Consider the following 21,517-nt stretch of genomic DNA (forward strand, 5'->3'; position numbering starts at 1 on the left):
GGTAGCTGAAAGGCGCAATCGTACACTTATGGATATGGTGCGCAGCATGATGAGTTATTCCAACTTGCCATTGGGATTATGGATGGAGGCGCTTAAAACCGCCATTCACATTCTCAATAGAGTACCAAGCAAGTCGATGCCCAAAACACCGTACGAGCTATGGACAGGAAGGGTGCCCTCCCTACATCACTTTAAGGTGTGGGGGTGTCCTGCTGAGGCCAAAATGTTTAATCCAAACATTGCAAAGTTAGATTCCAAATCCGGGGGGTTGCCACTTCATTGGCTATCCAGACAGATCAAAAGGTTTTCGTTTCTACTGTCCAGACAGATATACAAAGTTTATAGAAATGAGACATGCAGTCTTCTTTGAGGACGAAATGATGAGGGGGAGCTTGGTAGCTCGGAAAATTGATCTTGAGGAGAAGAGGGTGCATGCACCTAATCCGATGATTCAGGAGCCATTTTTCTCACTACGAGTTGCAACTCCATCCATGACAACTTTTGGGGCAGACCTGGAACCTGTCCGTCAGGAGCCGACTGAACCCGTTGTTGAGCATGAAAGGGAGGTGCAACAGCAAATTTTAGAAGAAGTGCCAGAAATTGAGGCACATAATGTGCCAGAAACCGAGGCCCTTAGAAGGTCTACACGACCAAGAAAGTCAGCTATTTCTACTGACTTTAAAGTTTATAACACAGAAATGGTTCATATGGAAAAAGATCCCACCTCATATGAAGAAGCCATGAGAAGCCCTCATTCATCGATGTGGATGAAGGCAATGGAAGACGAGATGAAATCAATGAGTTCCAAAGATGTTTGGGACTTAGAGGAAATTCCTAAAGGAGCCAAATCAGTAGGCTGCAAATGGGTCTACAAAATTAAGTATGACTCTAAAGGGAATATAGAAAAATATAAAGCACGACTTGTGGCAAAAGGATTTACACAAAGAGAAGGGATAGATTACAAAGAGACATTTTCTCCGGTCTCATGTAAGGATTCCTTCAGAATCATAATGGCATTAGTTGCTCATTTTGATTTAGAGTTACATCAAATGGATGTAAAGATGGCATTTCTCAACGGAGATTTAAAAAAATATCTACATGAAACAACCCAAGGGTTTTATCATGGAAGGCGAGGAAAATATGGGATGCCGCCTAAAGAAATCCATTTATGGATTAAAGCAAGCCTCTAGGCAGTGGTATTTAAAGTTTAATCAAACGATTAAAAGTTTTGGATTTAAAGAAAATATTGAGGATAATTGCATTTATGCAAAGTTTAAAAATGGGAAATATATTTTCCTAATCTTGTATGTGGATGATATTCTGCTTGCTAGCAGTGATGTTAGTCTACTACAAGAAACAAAGAAGTTCTTATCCTCGAATTTTGACATAATAGATCTTGGTGAAGCATCATATGTTTTGGGCATAGAAATTCACCGAGATAGAAACAATGGAGTCTTAGGACTATCGCAGAAAGCATATTTAGAAAAGGTTCTTAAAAAGTATAATATGCATGCGAGTAAAGCCACACCTGCTCCTATAGTTAAGGGCGATAGTTTTGGGAAATTCCAATGTCCCCAAGAACCAGTACGAGATCGATCAAATGAAAGGAGTACCATATGCTTCGGCAGTTGGCAGCTTACAGTATGCACAAGTGTGCACTCGCCCTGACTTAGCCTTTATCACCGGCGTACTCGGTAGATATCAAGAGAATCCAGGCATAGAGCACTGGAAGATGACAAAGAAAGCATTGCGTTATGCGCAAGGCACGAAGGACTACATGCTAACATACATGAGATCTGATTCCCTAGAGATAAAAGGGTATTCAGACGCAGATTTTGCGGGGGACAAAGATGATAGAAAATCCACGTCAGGATACGTATTCACCCTCGCTGGGGGAGCTATTTCGTGGAAAATCTCCAAACAGTCGATAGTTGCATCATCCACGATGTATGCAGAATTCATAGCATGCTTCGAAGCCACGGGGCAGGCGATATGGCTAAAGAAATTTGTACCCGACTTGAAGGTGGTAGATTGTATTCACAAACCACTAAAGATGTACTGCGACAATCAGGCCGCGGTATTTTACGCTCACAACAACAAGTCGAGTAACGCTGCCAAAACAATAGAGATAAAGTATTATGTTGTGAAAGATAAAATCCAGGATCAAACTATAAGTCTCGAGCATATAAAGACAAAAGATATGCTTGCGGATCCGCTAACGAAAGGCTTACCACCCAATGTGTTCAAGGAACACTTAGCCGGCATGGGTTTAAGGGAAAGCCTTATGATTCCTGGATAGGCCCAAAAGGAACAGAATTTGCTTCTAATCATAACATATGTTGTAGTTGTATGATTCTAACGGCAATTAAGCTGTGACGATGAAACATGCTCTATGTACCAATATGTGATGAAACAAATAAACTAGAAAGTATAAGGTTAAAAGTAAAAGTTGAGATCAAGGGGGAGAATGTTAGGTTGATCTCTCCACCGAGTGGGCCCAACGGCCCATCGGGCCATGGTCTATTCGCGCCCTGATCGGGGGCGCCCAACCCTCTTATGGTTGGTGGGCCCCTGTGACCTGCGATATATAGAGAGGTGGGGGCCGGGGCACACGGTACGAGGTTAACCGCGCCGCCAGACTCCCCACCGAAATCCCCTTCCGATCTAGGGCAATCGCAGTGCTCACGGGAAGCACCACTGCCACCTCTCCATCTCGATCTCTCTGCGATTACCGGCCTCTACATCACCATGGCCGGCTCTGGATCAAGCTCTTCCGCACCCAAGGAAGGTAGGTTACCGGAAAGATCTACCCGACTCGATCCAAAGCATTCTTTTAACAACTACATTCAATATGTGCCCAATGGATATTTCGTGTGTGCACTAGATCAGCACACTTAGGATGATATATGTGTAAGTGGTTCAAACTAAAAATAATAATCTGCATACATAGCTTACTCTGGTTTCCCTCTTCTATCTTGCTGGAACAACCCCGCTCGTGATTGGTGTTCCGGTGGCGCGCGTTGTGTTGGTCGTAATCGCCAGAAACCTCGCTCAGCTTTGCCCATCTAACCTGAGTTGGTCTTTAAGGCAATGCTTACTAATTTTTTTTTGTGAAGTTTGCAGGAGTTATCTGAAGAAAGGACTCACTATCTGGTTAAATGTTCCATTGGATGCCCTTGCAAGAAGGATTGCTGCGGTGGGTTCAGCATCACTGCCCCTCCTGCATCAACAATCTGGTGATCCATATGCAAAGGTAGGTAGCTACTGAGGCTCTTACCTATTTCTGCAATTTCAGTGTGGCATGCGAACGGAGCTAATAATGTGTTGTTTTCTTATGCAACCCTATGCAAAACTTACATCATTTTCTGAACAAAGAATAGACTCATATGCTAATGCTGATGCACGAGTTTCCCTTGAAAGTAGTTCAATAACACCAATATACATAATTCTGGTTTTCGTTCCAGTGCTCGATGCTACTACAAAGATGTACACAGTTCACCGATATGATGCTTCTAGCTCCCTGTAAATACAATTATCCATAACGCAAACATTGCATTCAGAAATTGGCATAATGACTTGGCTAAGATGATCTTTTAAACTATGTCTGTCTAGGATTTCTACCTTCCATTCTTGATATAAATGGGAGCTTTCTTTTTGAGAAGGCCGTGGTTAGAACCTCATGGTAGATTGTCGGCAAGATCAAGGCCTACCAGCCCCTTTGCACCGTGCTATATTGTGAGTCCTGAAAAGCCGTCTAGATAACAACAACAGCATTGTGAATGAGGGAGAAGAGTTTTCCAGTCCTCTTATTTGGAGGTTCACTCCGAAAGAGAACAGCTTGGTGTGGCACAACTATTCTGTACTATATCGCACAGCTATTGGGGATCGTTCTTTAGTAAAACAAATCTGTACTATATCGCACTTCAATTTAATTGGCGTGGCACAACTATTCATTTTAGGAGAGTCGAGACTTCTATCTCATAAGATATTCAATGGATATTATGTTAAACTATTCTACCTCAGTGTTTGCCCAGAAGAAACAAACTCACGTGAGTGATATTCAGTAGCCTTATAGTAGCTATTTGTGAGTGAGTTCGTCTGCATCCCTAATGTATATTGTGGCTTTCGCAGGTTCAGGAAGAGCTATTTTGTGTACATGAGTTGCTATTGGCAGTGGACAGATTGTCTATGCAGAGTGCGTAGAGAAAAAAGTGAGTGGTTCAATTTTATGTGATGGGAATTTTCACAAGGCTCTTAAATTTTGGAGAGAAATAAGCCCATAAATAATTCAGAACTGTGCTTTAACATGATGCACCATTAACTTATTTTTTTAGATGCTCACATACACACACAAACGACATCCAGTAGGCGCTTGGAACACCCGACAGATTGAAAGCACAGAAGCAAAGATTTCCAATACGAGGCCACGATGCCCGACAGAGATATAGCCAATATGCGCCCAATCCTTATTTCTTGATGTTGGAACAACAAGTAAGAGCAAGTTCATGTTTACTTATTATGTTTTTTGAGAAATTTATGGGATTTACAAGCTGAAATTATTGACTGCTTCAAAAGATGTTTTAACCAAAACTGTTTGCACGATATTTCCCTGGTTCTGCATTCATGGAATTGCTAAAAAAATGAACAAGTTCAGTGATAGTTTTGTTCCTATTAATATGTCGTCCAAGGTGCCAGTTTGTTTCTTCACTTGATGATCTCCTAATGTTGAACTATGCATGTACTTGTCTTTAAAGTTCTGTTGTCTTTCTGAACTAATTAGATTTTTTTAGCACTACTGAACTAATTAGATGCCATCTTAAATTGCCTTCCCTTTGACACTATTGTACACATTCTTGAAACACTGCACAGTGGTTCAACTGTGTGCATGTCTACAACAATACTAGCAGGTCTAAATTCGTGTTGCTAAGGTGCATACTGGCCTCACTTCGAGGAAAAACATGGAGTAGTGCCATTTTTCCCTGCCAGATTCATTTTCAGCAACCTTCAGAGATGCCTCTTCATTTGTTAGGAAATACCTTTTGTGAATTATGAGATTGGTCTTTCAACATGGCATAGAAGATGTACTTTTCGAGTACTTTCAATATTATTTTGCTACTTGCAAAATTGTTCGAGTGGTAAATTGTTTTTTAAATTTGGATATATTGTCTTTTTAGATCAACAGGGAAAGGCTCCCCTACTCCATTTGCATTAGAAGCCTGAACAAACATCCCCGGCTTCCTCTGAAGTGACATATTGTTTTGATGTGGCTGCTGAAGAGTATACCAAGTTATCAACAGGCTGCATCAGCGGGCTCGCAGCGGAGGAAGCTGTGGCGACTGCTACTGCTGCAGCAAGGCGCTAGCTAGCTAGGTGTAGCTGACACAATTAAGTTTTCTTTTCACTTCAAAATTCAGAGGAAGTCAATGTTTGTTTAGTTCAAACCAATCACTGGTTCAAAAGATCTATTCCAAAATGATATTGTCTCTTGATGCGAGGTTACCAAAATATATTCTTCATCATGGCCAAAGATAAATTTAATTCCGGGTTAAAAACTTTAGAATAACTGTGTTTATAGATTTTCTAGCTAAGGGTTGCTTTTGTTTAGCTGGAACTCAAATGATGATCAGATGTACCTAAAATGATGATTTCGGCTCCATGCTAGCTATTTCTGATTTTGAAGCTATCCCTGCACATTACATTATACAAGTTGAAAAACTGTGCAGAGTGGAAGTTGGTACTAAAGCGGACTGCTCCTTTTGATCTGCACACAAATTTCAGTTATAGTATGTGCCACTCATTTTGTTACCAAAAGTTGGGATGATTTTTACCACTTTGTTTTAATTCAGTTATTCCCACGCTCACCTAATATTCTTTTAGAATGCTTCCCATCTCAACAAATTTATCATACCGCAATTTATGCATAATGATAAAATACTCATGGCAGTATGTCAAACGCATTTTAGTATATTCTCGTTGGTTCTGTAGTGTTTTTTAGCACAAAAATGGGACCCACTATCATTATAGGTATGAGGAATTAGAACCCGGTGCTGGGAGGGGATCGCAAAAGCTGTGTGCTAGCGTGTAATGCACAAGCAATCTGTAGAATTTTTTTTGGTGGAGGGGCTTAATAAGTCTTTTGCCCCCTCAGGAAACTATGTTCCGTGTTTGGTCCCTCCAGGCATTCCTGTGAAACTCTGCCTCTGATGTAATGACCAAGCTCACCACCTTGGGATCGATCACATTCGTTGTGAATAGGTGGACGACGTGACCATTATCGACAATGGTGGTGAGCAGGAGATGTGGAAATACAAACTATGACGTACAAGGATTTGTTTCTCCCGTTGCAACGCACGGGCCCTTAGTCTAGAATTAATTGTAGATTGGATCAATATATTACTAATATTTTCGAGTCTTTTTATTATATACATAGACGGTTTTTTTTGACTAGTGTTATACTCCTACTAGTAAGCTTGCACGTGCAACGCACGTCTCGATCAAAGCAGCTTATTAAAATCACGAGTATTGAATTCTTAATTCATATTCTAGAAATATGGGGAAAAAGAATATCTATAGTGCCTGATGATCCCGCATGTCTAAAGGTCAAGTTAATGCAAACCATCAATTATCTTTTGATGATGTCATTTGAAGTTCAAGAATACCAGAATGATTGTATAGTAAAGATTTCAGGATATCTAATTTTTCTTGTCTGAACTTGAAGGACTTATAATAGGTATAGGTATTGTCCAAGTGAACATGACTGCAATTTTTTAATAAATATAAAAAAATAGTTGTCCTGGAAAAACTAAACCCGTTCCCTCTTGGGTTTCGTGCTACATGTTATCATCACAAGTTGAATTGTTGGGCTTGACTACAACGCCACCAATGGGAACGCGGCAAGCTAAAAGAGTTCGCCAGTAGTCATGACTATTTTGCTCCCATTCTGAGTTTGTCTCATCTCATGTAGTGCAACATATTCATGTACAAAAATGAAGAAATTGGAATTTAACATTTTTGTATGACACAGGTGGCATGCAGCAAGCCACAGTTTCTCTAAGCTAAGCTTAGCTCTGGAATGATTAAACATGAATTAAACTTTTCATATCAACATCCTAACTGTGGAGAAAAGTCTAGTCTTCTAGAATGATAAACTGTGCAATAAGGTAAAAAGCCCTTAGTACAGCATGCGCTAGAATAATAATTGGTTAGCTAACCAGGAAAAAAACACGCGAAATTTAGGAAGACAAAAGCCACACAAAATAAATTTCTGGTGAGATGAATATACCCTTAGGAAAATAAATCGCACCAATATCATGACGGACACACAAGTTGGTCAGGTTTAAAATGAAGGAAATGCATAATGTGATGCAACTATTAGTACATATTCCATTTGAAGCAACCTTATGTCAGTTAACTCACAAAAAAGGGGGACAAAACATACTGAAAATGCTAAATACTCGAATTTCCATGATAGCGATAGTGACTCACTTCCTGTGTAAATGAAACTTCAGAGGTGTTCTTTAGAAAGTAAATGATTAGGTGCAAACCTGAAATACAGATACAAAATAGTCAAGTTATCTGTCATCATGGTTATCGAATCACGTAATGAAAAGCATGGAAGAAAGATAAGAAAAGTGCTTTCATTATGTATTGGAATATGAAATAGTTGTTCTGACTAAGCTTTTTAAGTGTAAGAAATGAACAGCATATCTTGCAAACTCTATACACAACATGCCTGCCCTATTTGGCTGCTGAACTTAAGCTCCTCCGTCCATTTTAGAGCCCCATTCTTAAAATAAAACAGGGTTATTGTTCATGCATAAAAATCCGATCATTCTACAAAGGGGGAGTGGTAGTTAAAAATTAATTCAGAAGCTATTATCAATATAAAATAAGAAGAAAAGAGAGAAATTTATTGTTAGCACTAATTCTGTACAATGTAAACTTGTCATAGTCTGGATCCTCCTTTATTTGGCCACTATTAGCAAAAAGTAGATCTATTTTTGTTGCAATTATTAACAAACGTATTGTTAGACCACAAATTAAATCGTCTTGCTGTTTAACATGTATGGCCACAAGCCCTAGCAGCAAAATAAAAGAAAAAATAGTTGTTGCAGCTAATTGTCGAAACTGCATGTATACATAGAACAGAAAAAAAATAGCAAAAAAATGGCAAAAAGTGCACTGATGATGGGCATATCTTTCCCCAATTGACATGTGGAAATTGTTGTCAGTGATAGGACCAAATGCACTGGCCAATTTGTGCCAGCAACTATGAATCAAAAATGGAAAAATAGACTCACCTGATTGAGCATCAAATGACAAAGAATACAGCTGCAAATACTCCACGGATAATGGCGCGGAGCATTGCGTAATACATGATTTATCCAGTTATTATCTAGTTACGGCTGGTGTAGGAACTTATTCTGAATTTTCTGAAACCCAAAGGCAAATTTCAAACAAACTTCCTCCAATCTAGAAATCTAGAAAGCCCGACCAGTCCGAAAAGAGATACTGTAATTAAAAGAAAAAAACATATATGCATCAGTACAGAGGGAGTTCTGTTTATAACAACAAATGAAAAATATAATGCATTAGTGCTACATCCCTGTAATAACATCTATATGACAACCATATAGAGATTTGAACAATAAAAATGAATGATAAAGGGATCTACATGAAGCAATACAATGGTGTAGGATCATGGAGAAAAGAAAAATATCTGGGAACCTCAATCTTGCAGGCACACATAGCGTTGGCCTTGTTTCCTGCGGATCGTCGTTCTGTTAGGAACATTTGGCTTCAGGCCTTTGGCTCTTCACCTCAAACCATTTTATTAAGTAAATAATATGCAAATAAACCCACATCGAACCCATGAGTTGGCGCGGCGATGGTCGGCCTCGGCTGCGACCTCATTAATCTAGCAGGTACAGTTTGGCGATTACTGGGAGCGGCTTCGGTGGTGGCCCATCTTCCCAGCCACCAATGGAGGAATGCAAGAGGACGACCAGAGATGGGGAAGCCATGCTGGGGTAGAGCTCTTGTGCTGGAAAAGGACAAGAATACATCATATATTTGTCATGCTTATGGTCATCAATTTCTTATACGCACAAGGATACTTCAAGAGAAAAAAACATCATCTGTTAATTCATGGAAGTACCTAAGCAAAATCCCTACTGATGATCCACTTCCCGTTTTGAAAATGGTGATAACCAAGGTCTATATGAAGTACTAAAATTTCAATAAGTGTGCTTAGTAAAGGTTATGCTGACATACTGGTTTCATTAGGGGTACACGAAATCAACAGTCGCCTGGACGTACTTCCCTTCATGACACCAGCCGGGCCTCCCCTGAATCCATACATGGGTAATCAGATCCACAACATCAACCATGACAAGTCAACGGCAAGAATTATTCAGGAAACACATCAAAGCAACAAAATCTAACAAGATATATCCTCAGATTTTCATCAGAGAAGAGACTGACGCAGTGCACTAACACCTTTTTAATTCAATAATGAACACCTACTTCCAATTTCAATTGGTCTCAGCTAGTGCTAAAGGAACGTGCAGCTAGAGATCACTCGCACTTACCAGAGACATCACAGATCACATTCTGCCCCCCTAGAGCCTAGCCACCAGAAAGCACGACGACTGATCTTGAGCAACTTCATTGCGGCCGGCTCGGCCGAAGGCTGGCCGTACAAGTTGGGGAACAGCTTGGCGATCTCATCTGCGACAGATTGAGTCATGGCCGTCAAAACCCAAAATAAAAGAAGCCCAGACCGCGATTCTGCAGGCCAAGGTCCGGGAGCGACGCATCCCAGGAAATAGGGAGTTCATTACTCACCGGGGCTTCCCGTGGCGGTGGTGGTTGGCCCGTCGGCGAGCGTGAAATAGAAGCGGAGGGCGCGGTGGCGAAGGGCGCGGCGGCGATCGCGGCCCGCGGCGAAGGGCGGCTCCGGCGGCCTGTGGCCCGCGGCGAAGGGCGCGGCGGCTCGGGCGGTGAACTGCGGCGAAGGGCGCGGCGGCTCGGGCGGTGAACTGCGGCGAAGGGTGCGGCGGCGACCGCGGCCCGCGGCGAAGGGAGGCTCCGGCGGCGGCTCGCGACCTGCGGCCCGCGCCCGGCTGCGGGAGGAGGAACGGCGCGGGGGAGTCGTGCGGGCGAGGCGAGAGTCGTGTGAACGGTTTCTTTTTTTTAGCGGCGGTGTAGGGTTAGCGATCGATGGATTGTTGGCTTAATGAGTGGCTTGCTGCGTTAAACACGGAATGATTATGGGCCATCAGATTTTGTAGATGGACGGGTATTATTGTTTGGATCTGCCACCTCTTTTTTTTTTACAGGGGTAGTAGATGCACGTAGTTTTTTTTACTAGTGTTATATACAAAGAGAAGCGTACGAGCACCTGTACTGGACCAATATGTTATACTTTGGGCTAAGACTGGCCCTTGAGATTTACTGCTGGGCCGACGACGTAGGGCCGGACTGGGGGCTCAAAGTCCGTGAGAGAGACAGGCATTGCGTGCGCTAACAGCCAATCTACGATTCTGGATTTCTCAAAAAAAAAAAAAAAAAAAAATCTACGATTCTGGCATCGCCGCATCGGGCGCTCCTGGGGCATCGCCGCCCATCGCAGGTCGCCGCCGATCGGTCCTCGGCAGCGCCGGCCAACCGCCAACGGCGCACTGGCCTGCGCACACTCGTCAGCAAATCGGCTTCACGGTGGCAATTGCAACAGCGAACCCATCGTCAGTGTTCTTCCTGATCTCTCTTGATTCCCGATTTCCCCCGATTGTCAATTGAGAGTAGAAGATGATTATCGTTAATCCTTAATTTGTCGACTGGTACGTCGAAGAATTCAGTTGAATTTGACTTACGATTTGCATTGTTTCGCTAGAAAACTTGGCAGTGCTAGTTGGCAACAAAAGAGGCGCTAGAGAATTAAGGTGATTTTTATGCATTATTATGCTTAAGTTTATAACCCCGCAAATAAAAAAGAACATTCAAATTTACAAGTATCCGCCATCCACTATCTAATATGCATAACTTTTGGTTTGTAGAGTTATATGTATGAAAGATGAAGAATGTGATCAATCCTCCTTGTTCTTGCAACGTAACTAAATTGCTAGAGATGTTTTCGCTACAAAGAACAATTTGTAGCTTCATTATCATTATTGTGAAATTTTATGTCTTAAATCGTTGCACTACAATTTTTTTTTTTTACCATGCATACCCATGTCAGGAAACCTTCTCCGCCACTAATTCCAGGAGCTCAGTGAAGGGACACACATCAGCCATGAAACTTCATCACAAACACTTAGCATATGGAAAACACGAGTGTCACCAATAACTTCATAAAGAAACACCAGTATTATGAATTATTACGAGTAGCCAACCATATGAGAAAAGTGCAGCTCCTGTATTTGAGAAAATTGGCAATGTGACAAGGAAGCAGTGTAGGGAAACATGTATCGATTTAACCAAATAATAAGGGAATATCTGGCAATAGAGTAGAAGGAAACAGAATAGAGATATCACATGCCACACAAATCTCCTGTTGTAATCCTCGGTTGTAATCCTCAAACCCCCCCTCTTTTGAGTGGTAATATATTCAGGTGGGGAAGCTCTCCCCCCCCGGTGACCGTTCAAAAAAACATGCCACACAAAGGATTATTCACAGCATATTCACATAAACTTCATGATTTTTTAAGATGAACCAACTTCATGGTTTCTTCTCACTTAAGATGGTAATCATGCAAAAAATGGTTTTCCAACATAAGAAATGGTGAACCTAACTACTCAAGTATTGATGTATATGGGGTGTGTTGCCGAACAGGCCCTAGTATCCTTTACAATTAACATGTATCACATATGTGTCTCAGATATATAAGGACAACTACACAGTAAGGGCACCCAAATCAAATCAAATAAAGCCTGACCAAGATCCTCCACATAGATCATGATAGGGATGAAAAAGGAACTATGTTCACAAACTAAAGCAAAAAACAGGAAGTACCTTATTTTGATGATCCCTGTTGAGAAAACTCTGGAGCAACCATAAAAATAGTGATTCAAATCATTTGTTTTGGTCAATCTCTATTAGTCCAAGCGTTTCATACATTGCATCTAAAGAAATCATGGTGCCCACCTATTTATTCAGTTATTCCTCTATCATCCAACCTTCCCACGAACCGCCTAATGTCTTGAATTCCCTGCTCATCTGTTTCACACCAAAGGATTAAATAATGAACTGTTGTGTGAATCCATTCATGGCGTACGTTAATGGCAATTGAGACCCCAATTCATCCAAGTTCAATTTGTATAACTGACCTTTGTAAGAAGGACTAGGCATCATCTAAGCATCAAATTAGCCATCATTTAAGCAGCCCCACAGACACCAAGAGATGAAACAAAAATAAATACTGCCTGTTTATAGAAGTAACCATTAGGAAGCAATGCAGATTCTAGTATTTGTCATACCAAAGACAACAAGGCATATCTTAGAAACACGACCCTAAGAAAGTAATGAAAATTTTAGTAGGAACCCCATTAAAAAAATAGGGAGTGTATCTTTGATAATCTGCTTACAGTGTATACACACAATGAATGGATAAATAAAAAGAAATTTCAAGGAGAGACAACCTACCCCAGCAATGCTGCTCGTACCATCTAGGTAAGTGTGATATGGGTCCATGTTATGTGCTGGGATAAGCAATAGGGGGCACATTTAACTTCTTTCTGAAATCGTTTATGAATCCTTTCGTGCCCCACCAAATTATTAAATCCACAATAAGATAGGATAGCTGAAAAGTGAGGGGATAAAGATGTCAGAATCTGAATATCCATATTTCAGAGGAAAATAGAGACAACAATTTCACAATCATATACACCAAGGGACTAATTCACATGTTTAAATGGCATGCACACTCATCGGCAAATCGGCTTCACGGCGGCAATTGCAACAGTGAACCCATCGCCAGTGTTCTTCCTGATTTCTCTCGATTCCCAATTTCCCTCAATTGTCAATTGAGAATAGAGGATGATTATCCTTAATCCTTAATTTGTCAATTGGTATTCCCTCTGTAGAGAAATATAAGAGCGTTTAGATCACTAAAGTAGTGATCTAAACACTCTTATATTTCTTACAGAGGGAGTAGTATAGAAAGGGCCACTATCAGCAGTAGGGTTTGGATTTGAGAAAAGTGCAGCTCCTGTATTTGAGAAAATTGGCAATATGACAAGCAAGCAATGCAGGGAAACATGTATCGATTCAACCAAATAATAAGGGTATATCTGGCAATAAAGTAGAAGGAAACAGAATAGAGATACCACATGCCGCACAAAGGATTGTCCGCAGCATATTAACATAAACTTCATGATTTTTTAAGATGAATTAACTTCATCATTTTCTTCTCACTTAAGATGTTAATCATGCAAAAAATGATTTTGCAACATAAGAAACGGTGAGCCTAACTACTCAAGTATGGATGTATGGGGTGTGTTGCCGAACAGGCCCTAGTATCCTTTACAATTAACATGTATCGCATATGTGTCTCAGATATGACATATGGAAACTTTTTTTACATAAGAAAACTTGCATATGTCATATCTGAGACATATATAGTGAAATCCATGCAAATGTTAGTTAAAGCAAACTATACCATGCGTAAACCTGAATCATAGCCATGCATGTTCCCATGCGCATGTTGAGAAGACTGGGGCCATTATTTGAACAAACATGTATATGAGAAAAGATAAATTAGTAATAGCAGCGGATGCTTCTTGACACTAATATAATTGGACACATTGTGAACAAAACTTAAAAATGAGGATAATAACAACATATACTATTCCACCCCCCAAAAAAACCCAGTATACAAGCAGTGCAAAGTGGAATATAGTGGTTTTCCTTACATTAACCTTATATGACATAATATCAATATATGCTAGTACTGTAGTCAATAACATGTACAGAGTAAAAGGCTAGTGCATTTTGAGTATTTGACTACAGACTAAGATATTTAGACCTACAGTTTCCATCGTGGATACATGTTACATGACCCTGTTAGCATAATACACTGTACAAAGATAAAGGTAGTTCATTTTGTGTTTTTCACTACAAATTAAGATATTTAGACTAAAAGCTGAGGTTCTTTTCTCATTAATTGACACGAGTTGCAGTAGGCAAGGCACATGATATGTTTTCATGTGCAGAACCGCCAAGTAGTGTCACTGTATCACATCGACATGCAAAAGCAATTACATCTCCACGTTTAAGCATCCAGGAGATCTACATGTCTCGTCTTAATTGAGTCAAAATCTCTCAAGGAAGAGGGGGGGGGGGGGGGGGGTACCACAATGGAATTCCAAACTGCCATCAAAATCTTCAGCAAATTAACCTAGTATGAAGGGAATCCTTGCTGCTCTGAAGCACAGAAACATAAACAGAAGAAGAGACCACTCATAAATTCGAACTCCCCAAACATGTTTCCATATAGAACCCAACTGAATAAGCAACTCCTTTGCACGAACAGATGATAGATTAGTGCCTCAGGAGACGGCAAAGGATGCCTTTTGCGGAGAAGGCCACGAGAGGATGTGTGGACCATAAGAAGCAGCTGCCAACTGGCAGGAAGTCATCACTATGGCTTCTTCATTCTGCAGAGCACTCGACTGGCAGCTCTGGCCCATGACCAGCACGATGCTACTGGGCACCATCTTCGGAACCGGATCCACCTGCATATCTCCAGGGTAGCCCTCCTCCCCGATGACAGGGAATCATATAGGTCGCTTGAGAGCAGCAGCGGCGAATCTTCGATCTGACGGAGGTGGTGACCAGACGGGGCACATCATAGAGGCATAACATAATAGCAAAACTGTCAGAAATTGCAGCGCAAATAACAAAATTGTCAAGGTGAGTTTCATGCAATGGCATAACAAATATACTTAAAGCCTTCGAACAACAATAATTTGAGGATTTATTGAAGTGGATAACAACTTTACCTTATTACCTGCGCCATTTATATTCTGTTTCACGAGTATCCAACAGTGGAAGTGCGGCAAGGTGCTTTAATTTAAAGGGCAGGTCCTGTGTTTTAAAGATCAAATAACAGCATACAAAGCACTACACTTCAGAAACAATTCTCAGAAGCAGGCAATATGTTGAGTACAAAAACCGAACATTTTTTTTCTGCCAACACGATTCTTAGTAGTCATTCCATTTGAAGAAGAAAAAGCTTACAAGGCCATCTCGCCACTCTAAAATAAGAACAGTAAAAACTTGAACAAGAATAACAAAAAGACACACGAGAAAAATGCTCTAAGCCTCTAAGGACTAGAGAAGCCATCTGCCAGCAGGCAACATGTCCAATGGCCTTGAGCTTATCTTGCATTCTCCTCTGATTTTCTCCATGAGTACCAGAACGTCTAGTTCCATAAAACAGTCAATCATTACAGTGTTTCCAGAGCATACGTGGATATGAGGTGTTTGATGGCATTTAATCCCCACTTAGTGGAAAATGGCAGTCAGAGAGCCAATCACTATCTTGTGTAAGCCCCTCTGGTTATAGACTTGAGGTCTGCTGAACTCCATATGCTGGGTCACCTCAAACAGAAAAGGGCATGGAAACTGAATCTTAAGCATGGCCAATTTCAGCAGGAGGCATGTATGTTGCTTCTTCTGCAACCAATGAATAGATTATCGGGCCAATATGAAGTTAACTTCAATCAGCTGGCCAGTTGAGGTAACCTGCCAGACCTCGGTGACAAGAACTTCAGCAGCCAGTTAGACATGTTGTCAACTAAGCTAAATGCTATAGAGACCAGGATGATCGTTGAGTCAGTTTTCTTCGGTAGAAATGTTACAAATGTCGTTGTATGAAACCACAGTTCCTGACATCCATACATAAAACATTGTGCAGCCATAACATTGTTATTTGTGCTCTTTTGTCACTTTAGTTCTGCATCTTGCCTGTTATCCACTGAATATGGAACTCTTTGTAGCAAGTTCTATCTTCAGACATAGAAGAACCCAAAGATATCAGAGGTAAGTATGACTTGCTCAGTCCTTGACATCCCATGCTATTGTTTAGACTGAGTACCAATGGGCTAAATTTTGAGGGCTCACAGTCAGCGGTACCTATTTTAAGTTGCAGAGAAGTGATGACCTTGTTTTTGTTGATGAGGATTACATTGTGCACCTGTCAACTGTTAAGCCACCAAAGATCATCTATAGTATCATTGTGCATCTGTCAACTGTTAAGCTACCAAAGATCATCTATAGTATCATACTAACAAGTGCAAGCAGGTCATCAAAGTTATCTATTCCAGGAATAGCTCCAAAAGCATCTCTACCGTCACGTATCTTCTCACAATAAACTGACCAATCCTGGAAATGATGCGACAACCATTCAATATTCTCTGCGGAAGACAGACCCATGGACATGCGGTCACGTATGTACTTGCGAAGCATTGGAAATCGCATGCTCTCTGAAAAGCTGACCACACTCAGCTTGAGCTGTGGTTTGATTTCTTTCCCAGGAAACTCAGTAATGCCTTTGTAAATTTGGAAGAGCGCATAACCTCCTAAGTTAATGCTACTGAATTCAGAACCCAGTTGGTTATAGTTGCCAGTAAAACCAAGTGATCTTAAATTGGTTCCTGCAATTTCTCCACGCTGTTGCATCTCTAGATAGATATCTTTAAATAGGTACCACTTGCCTTTTCGGTGAAAACCATCAGAATACAGATTATGGAAGGAAAACAATAGTCTAACTGGATCAGTGTTATTGCGCACCCAGTGTTGTGGAGCGAGTAGCACAATAATGAATTTGCCTGCACCCTGGGGCAAGCTTAAAATACCTTCCACCATCCCATTCTGCTGTCCATTCACTTGACCCCAAAGCTGTCTGATATGCTGGATAATTTCATCAAGCAGAGCGTCATAATTACTGCTCATGGTCTCAGGATCCTCGTCCAGCTGCAAGTGGAATGTCGGGGAGTTCTGCAAGTGAAGATTATATAACATGAGCGTAGGATCCAACCATGCAATCAATCGGTAGAAGATACCAATTTATGTTGATGAGATGGTTTAAGGCCGTAAGATCCCATCATCATGTAAAAGTATATGAAGGATAAACAGTATTATCTAGTACTATTTCGTTTGCCAGCAACTTGCGTTTGCTGTATATCGTCCCAATCAATCATCATATATATAACAATAATAAATGCAACAATAAATGTAGGAAATCCGTACGGAACCAAACAAACGCACACGTGACACGAAATCTGCGAGAAATCCAATCCCAGCCAGCCCTACTAACCCAACGCCCCCTACTTGATGGGGGAAATAATCGGACCATGAACTGATTCCAAACCGCACGGACCGCAATTAATAAATAAAGTGATTAAGGCCCAGGATTAAGAAAGGTGGGTTTTGTGCGGAGGCCCATGAGAAAAACGAGGAGGGGGGCGGGGAGAGTGGAGGGGGGTGGCACCTCAAAAGGATCCATGCCGCCAATGCTGGTCCGCCGATCGTCGAACCTCAGCAGATCGTACCAGATTCGGCTAGGGTTTTGCCGGAGGAGCGAGGTTTTTCTGGCTGAGAACGATGGTGAAGCAAGCCGCGCGCCGGTGCGTGTGTGTGTGTGTGTTGAGGGAAGGCAGCGTTTTTCGTTGTCTTGTCCTTGGTTGGGGGGTGATCGTGAGGGCTACTATGGGCCAGAATGGCCCAACGAGTCCAACACGATGATGCCCACTGTGTTGGACGACACACAGTGAATGGGCCTAGGCCTCTGACCGTCGAGCGCGCGCCTAAAAGGGCCCAAGTTGTGATATGATATGGCTCCTCTTTCTATTTCGAGATCCCCGACTCGTCCATCTTTCTCAACTAAAAAAAAACTCTTGGATCGACCAAACCCTAGAGAGAGAGAGAGAGAGAGAGAGAGAGAGAGAGAGAGAGAGTCCTCTTCCATGGCCGGCGGCGATTCTTCTCCCGTGGCGGCGGCTGCTGCGGCGAGAAAGTGGGAGTGGGACCAAGAAGAGTATCGGTGCGAGTCGCCGGAGGATTCATTGGACCCGCGATACAGCGAGTACGACCCCAAGCAGGGTCGTTTCATATACGTCCGCTACTTCTTCAACGGCAAACTCGACCTGGACGAGGAGTGTACGTTCCAATCCAATCCAATCCCCCTTAATATGCATCTCGTTATGTTCGGTTAAACCTCTTTTGGAGGTGGATTTTGATTCATAGCAGATTTTATCCTCCCCAATCCACTCAAATCCCCTTCATACCCCTCCCCTTGCAACAGAACAAGCCTATCCATCCTTGTTGCTTCGTTGTGCATGTCTAATTCATTTCAATTCAAACACCAGTCAGTCAGTGTCATTCATTCATCAAAATAAATCTGAAGGTTACTTTCACTTTCTGCTAGATTTATTCGGAAGCAAAGGCTGCCACTTTCAAATTCATTCCTCAATTAGGCTCGGTTTACACCTACATACTCCCTCCGTTCCGAATTACTCGTCTCTGAAATGAATGTATCTAGAACTAAAATACATCTAGATACATCCATACGTGTGACAAGTAATTCGGAATGGAGGGAGTACATACATACATACTCTTTTGTTACTCTCTTTGATTGATTTATATGCGTTTTCTTCTCATTTGACAGCACCTGTTGGTCCCATGCGACATACTGGTAAAATCTTCAAAGAGGGATTCCGGCTCAAAAATTCAGTCAATGTTGTTTCCATCAAGATTGTTTCCTCTGACTATGGCTACCCACTCTATGTCTACGGTACCATCATAGCCAGGGACAGTCTGGATCGAAAATGTGTCTATATATTCCGGCGCGACCAGGATGATTGCCAGCTCATCACCTCAAAGGTATTACTGCCACAGACACATACAATATATCAATGTGTGTTTTCTTGTACTGGTACCTCATATCAGTCCTCTGGTTTAATAAAAAAACTGCTGATTTCCTGACGGTGAAATTTTGAGTTAAGTTGTGCACAACGTCTATCAATGATTACTTATGAATGTTGTATGTCAGTAATCCATATTTGGGATTTGTATGTTATACTTGAATAACGGATCTAGTTTTGTATCTGTTCCATACTCGAATGTACACATACTTGAGCCAACCAGCGAATCTGTATTGGATACCGTATCAGATACCGATTTGCCTCCGATACTCCCCCTATGCGTATCCATGGAGGATCCTTGAATAAATGATTTAAAAGAATTACAATACTCCCCCGATACTTGCCAATACGTTTTGGATACGGCCCAGCCCAGCCCTCTCAACCCAGTAAAGAAGCAATCAGCAACCCTAGTACCCCGATGGCCCCCATCTGTTCCCTCCCAAGTTTCTTTCCTCCTTCTCAAGCTCACACCAGGTGGTGGCTGTTCACCCAGTGCCAGCGGCTAGCCGGCGACGAGCTGCCCCTCCTCCTCACCAATGTCCTTGCTCAGGCGAGGCTAGTAGCTGCATGCTCAGGAGAGCAAACATGAAAGTAATATGCTGTTCCTAAGTTCTATACTTTATTTTTGAATTAAAAAATAGTAAAATGTATCCCCGTATTGGCACTTTTTCAGAATGGCGAATTTACGTATCCATATTGGCCCGATACCGATACTCGTATCCTTATTGGTGCTTCGTAGGTTCCGTATGATGTTGATTTTAACGATACTTCAATTAGTTGTCTTATTATAGCGAATAGTGTTAGGAGCCAGGGGTTTATCATTTGCGTGCGTGAGTTCATGGCACTACAGCAATCTGCACAATAAGAAAAGGAGAAAAAATAACATGGGCACAGATGTAGCACAATTTTTCTGAGTCTAATTACCTTGTTTCGTCATTCAAAACATAGCTAAAAATTGAACCCCAAATATTCAATCAATTCCAGAAACAAGCATCTGGAATTTATCTATTCAAATTGGTCTTGCAGGATGATTCATTGATTTTGACTGGACCCAAGAGAGGATTCATGGTATGTGATGATATATTCTTCGAAATCAATCTGAAGGTGAAGGATGTGCATGGGATGACTGTCGATGATGATAGACTCAGTAAAGGCCTGATGGAGGTGGATGCTATCCGCAGGCTGGAATATAGTCCCAGATATGTGGTTGATACGGAAACACTTGTCAGCATGCACAGCATATTGGATTTAAACTATACATTCATTAGGAGGTCGGTGGAGGGCACTGTTGAGATCAAGATCCTTGAGGGACCTGATGAATTCCATGGGAAGATTGTCGCTTCCACTACCAGCATTCCATGCGACATTGTGCTACATGATAGCAAAGTGAGTGGTGCGCTAACTGCAGGTGACAGTGGAGTCCTACAAACGGCACGGCGCGTAGTAGGAGTCTCTGTGGATGAGTTGCTGGTGTTGACTGTGGCTGCTACTGTCGGTGATGATGAGTTATCTGCCCGCACTGTTCAGTTTACTCCAAGGCGCAATGGTTACGATGATGAGAATATCACCTGCGGGGACTACAAGATGCTTCTGAAGGTCACTTGGTCGATTGTGTATTTCTGAAGTACTGTAACTCTTAGTTATTCCGTCATAGTCTGCCAGATTCTCTAGATCCTTTTGATGTAAGGAAGCTTCATTATGTGAACCAGTCATGGTACATGCTCAAACAATATATGTTCCGGTGTGTATTGTATCTATTCTGACTCTTCTGTCTGATGTAAGCTAGTTTTACTCCCTCCGCCCCATAATATAAGATGTTATTACAATCAATATGTATATTGGTTGTGGTAATAACATCTTATATTATGGGCATATTGATTGTCATAATCTCTTAACTTATGGGACACAGGGAGTAGTATTCACTGCCATCCTAAAAGTAATGTCCATATGAAGTTTTCCGCCTTGTTGAATTGCAAGATGTAGTAACAAGAATACATTTATATGTGTATATGCCTTGTTGAATTGCAAGATGCAGTAACAAGAGACTTGTGTGTTAGAATCGGATCGCCTGTGTTGCAAGTTCAATGTCTATGAAGACTATCCGGCTGTAATATATTTTCTAGTGAACTAATTACCTTTTTATTTCTATATTTTTCGTCAGAATCAAGAGCTCAGTAGTAGCTTTCAGTTCTTTGGATTCCTCCTCTTTGTATCCAACTTGGCTGTCATTATTGTGCCAAGGAAGTGGTTCTGAATAGTATCCGGTTCAAACCTATAGCAGAATTTACCCCTTTTTAAAGTTCTTAAAATAGGTTCTTTTTCCGTAACTTTTGAATGCATTTTTTGGTGTTTCTAGTCCACCCACTATGCCCTCCTGGAGCACTCAGTAACAAGCGCCCATCAATAGAACTGCTGCACAGGATGAACATCATTCCCAGTGATTGCAAAGCCTGATTAAGCATTTTTTTTATGCACTCCACATCAATTAGAAGAAGCAAATTCTGGTTACCAAATATTTGACAATGAACACGTCAATAGTTTTATCATATGTTTTCATCTGCAGAGTTTGGATATCCAGGAAAAAATGTACCGT

General features: G+C 41.5%; 1 protein-coding gene and 2 long non-coding RNA genes across 3 annotated transcripts; 2 read left to right on the forward strand and 1 right to left on the reverse strand.

Moving 5' to 3' along the window:
* Positions 1 to 7,422: 7,422 nt before the first annotated feature.
* Positions 7,423 to 10,190, reverse strand: LOC123112588 (uncharacterized). Its single transcript, XR_006455594.1, has 5 exons — positions 9,847 to 10,190; positions 9,591 to 9,729; positions 9,274 to 9,347; positions 8,301 to 9,043; positions 7,423 to 7,544 (listed from the first exon to the last, which is right to left on the reverse strand). It is a non-coding gene; the product is annotated as an uncharacterized lncRNA (long non-coding RNA).
* Positions 10,191 to 10,535: 345 nt separating this feature from the next.
* LOC123112604 (uncharacterized) lies at positions 10,536 to 11,974 on the forward strand. Its single transcript, XR_006455612.1, has 2 exons — positions 10,536 to 10,745; positions 10,895 to 11,974. It is a non-coding gene; the product is annotated as an uncharacterized lncRNA (long non-coding RNA).
* Positions 11,975 to 17,854: 5,880 nt separating this feature from the next.
* On the forward strand, positions 17,855 to 20,693 carry LOC123112596 (uncharacterized). The gene is made up of 3 exons (XM_044533627.1): positions 17,855 to 18,160; positions 18,669 to 18,883; positions 19,951 to 20,693. Exons 1-3 carry the CDS (start codon positions 17,968 to 17,970, stop codon positions 20,545 to 20,547), a joined length of 1,005 nt encoding a protein of 334 aa, XP_044389562.1. The 5' UTR covers positions 17,855 to 17,967; the 3' UTR covers positions 20,548 to 20,693.
* Positions 20,694 to 21,517: the final 824 nt, after the last annotated feature.

Source organism: Triticum aestivum, chromosome 1B (assembly GCF_018294505.1).
Source record: "Triticum aestivum cultivar Chinese Spring chromosome 1B, IWGSC CS RefSeq v2.1, whole genome shotgun sequence".
NCBI classification, from domain to species: Eukaryota; Viridiplantae; Streptophyta; class Magnoliopsida; order Poales; family Poaceae; genus Triticum; species Triticum aestivum.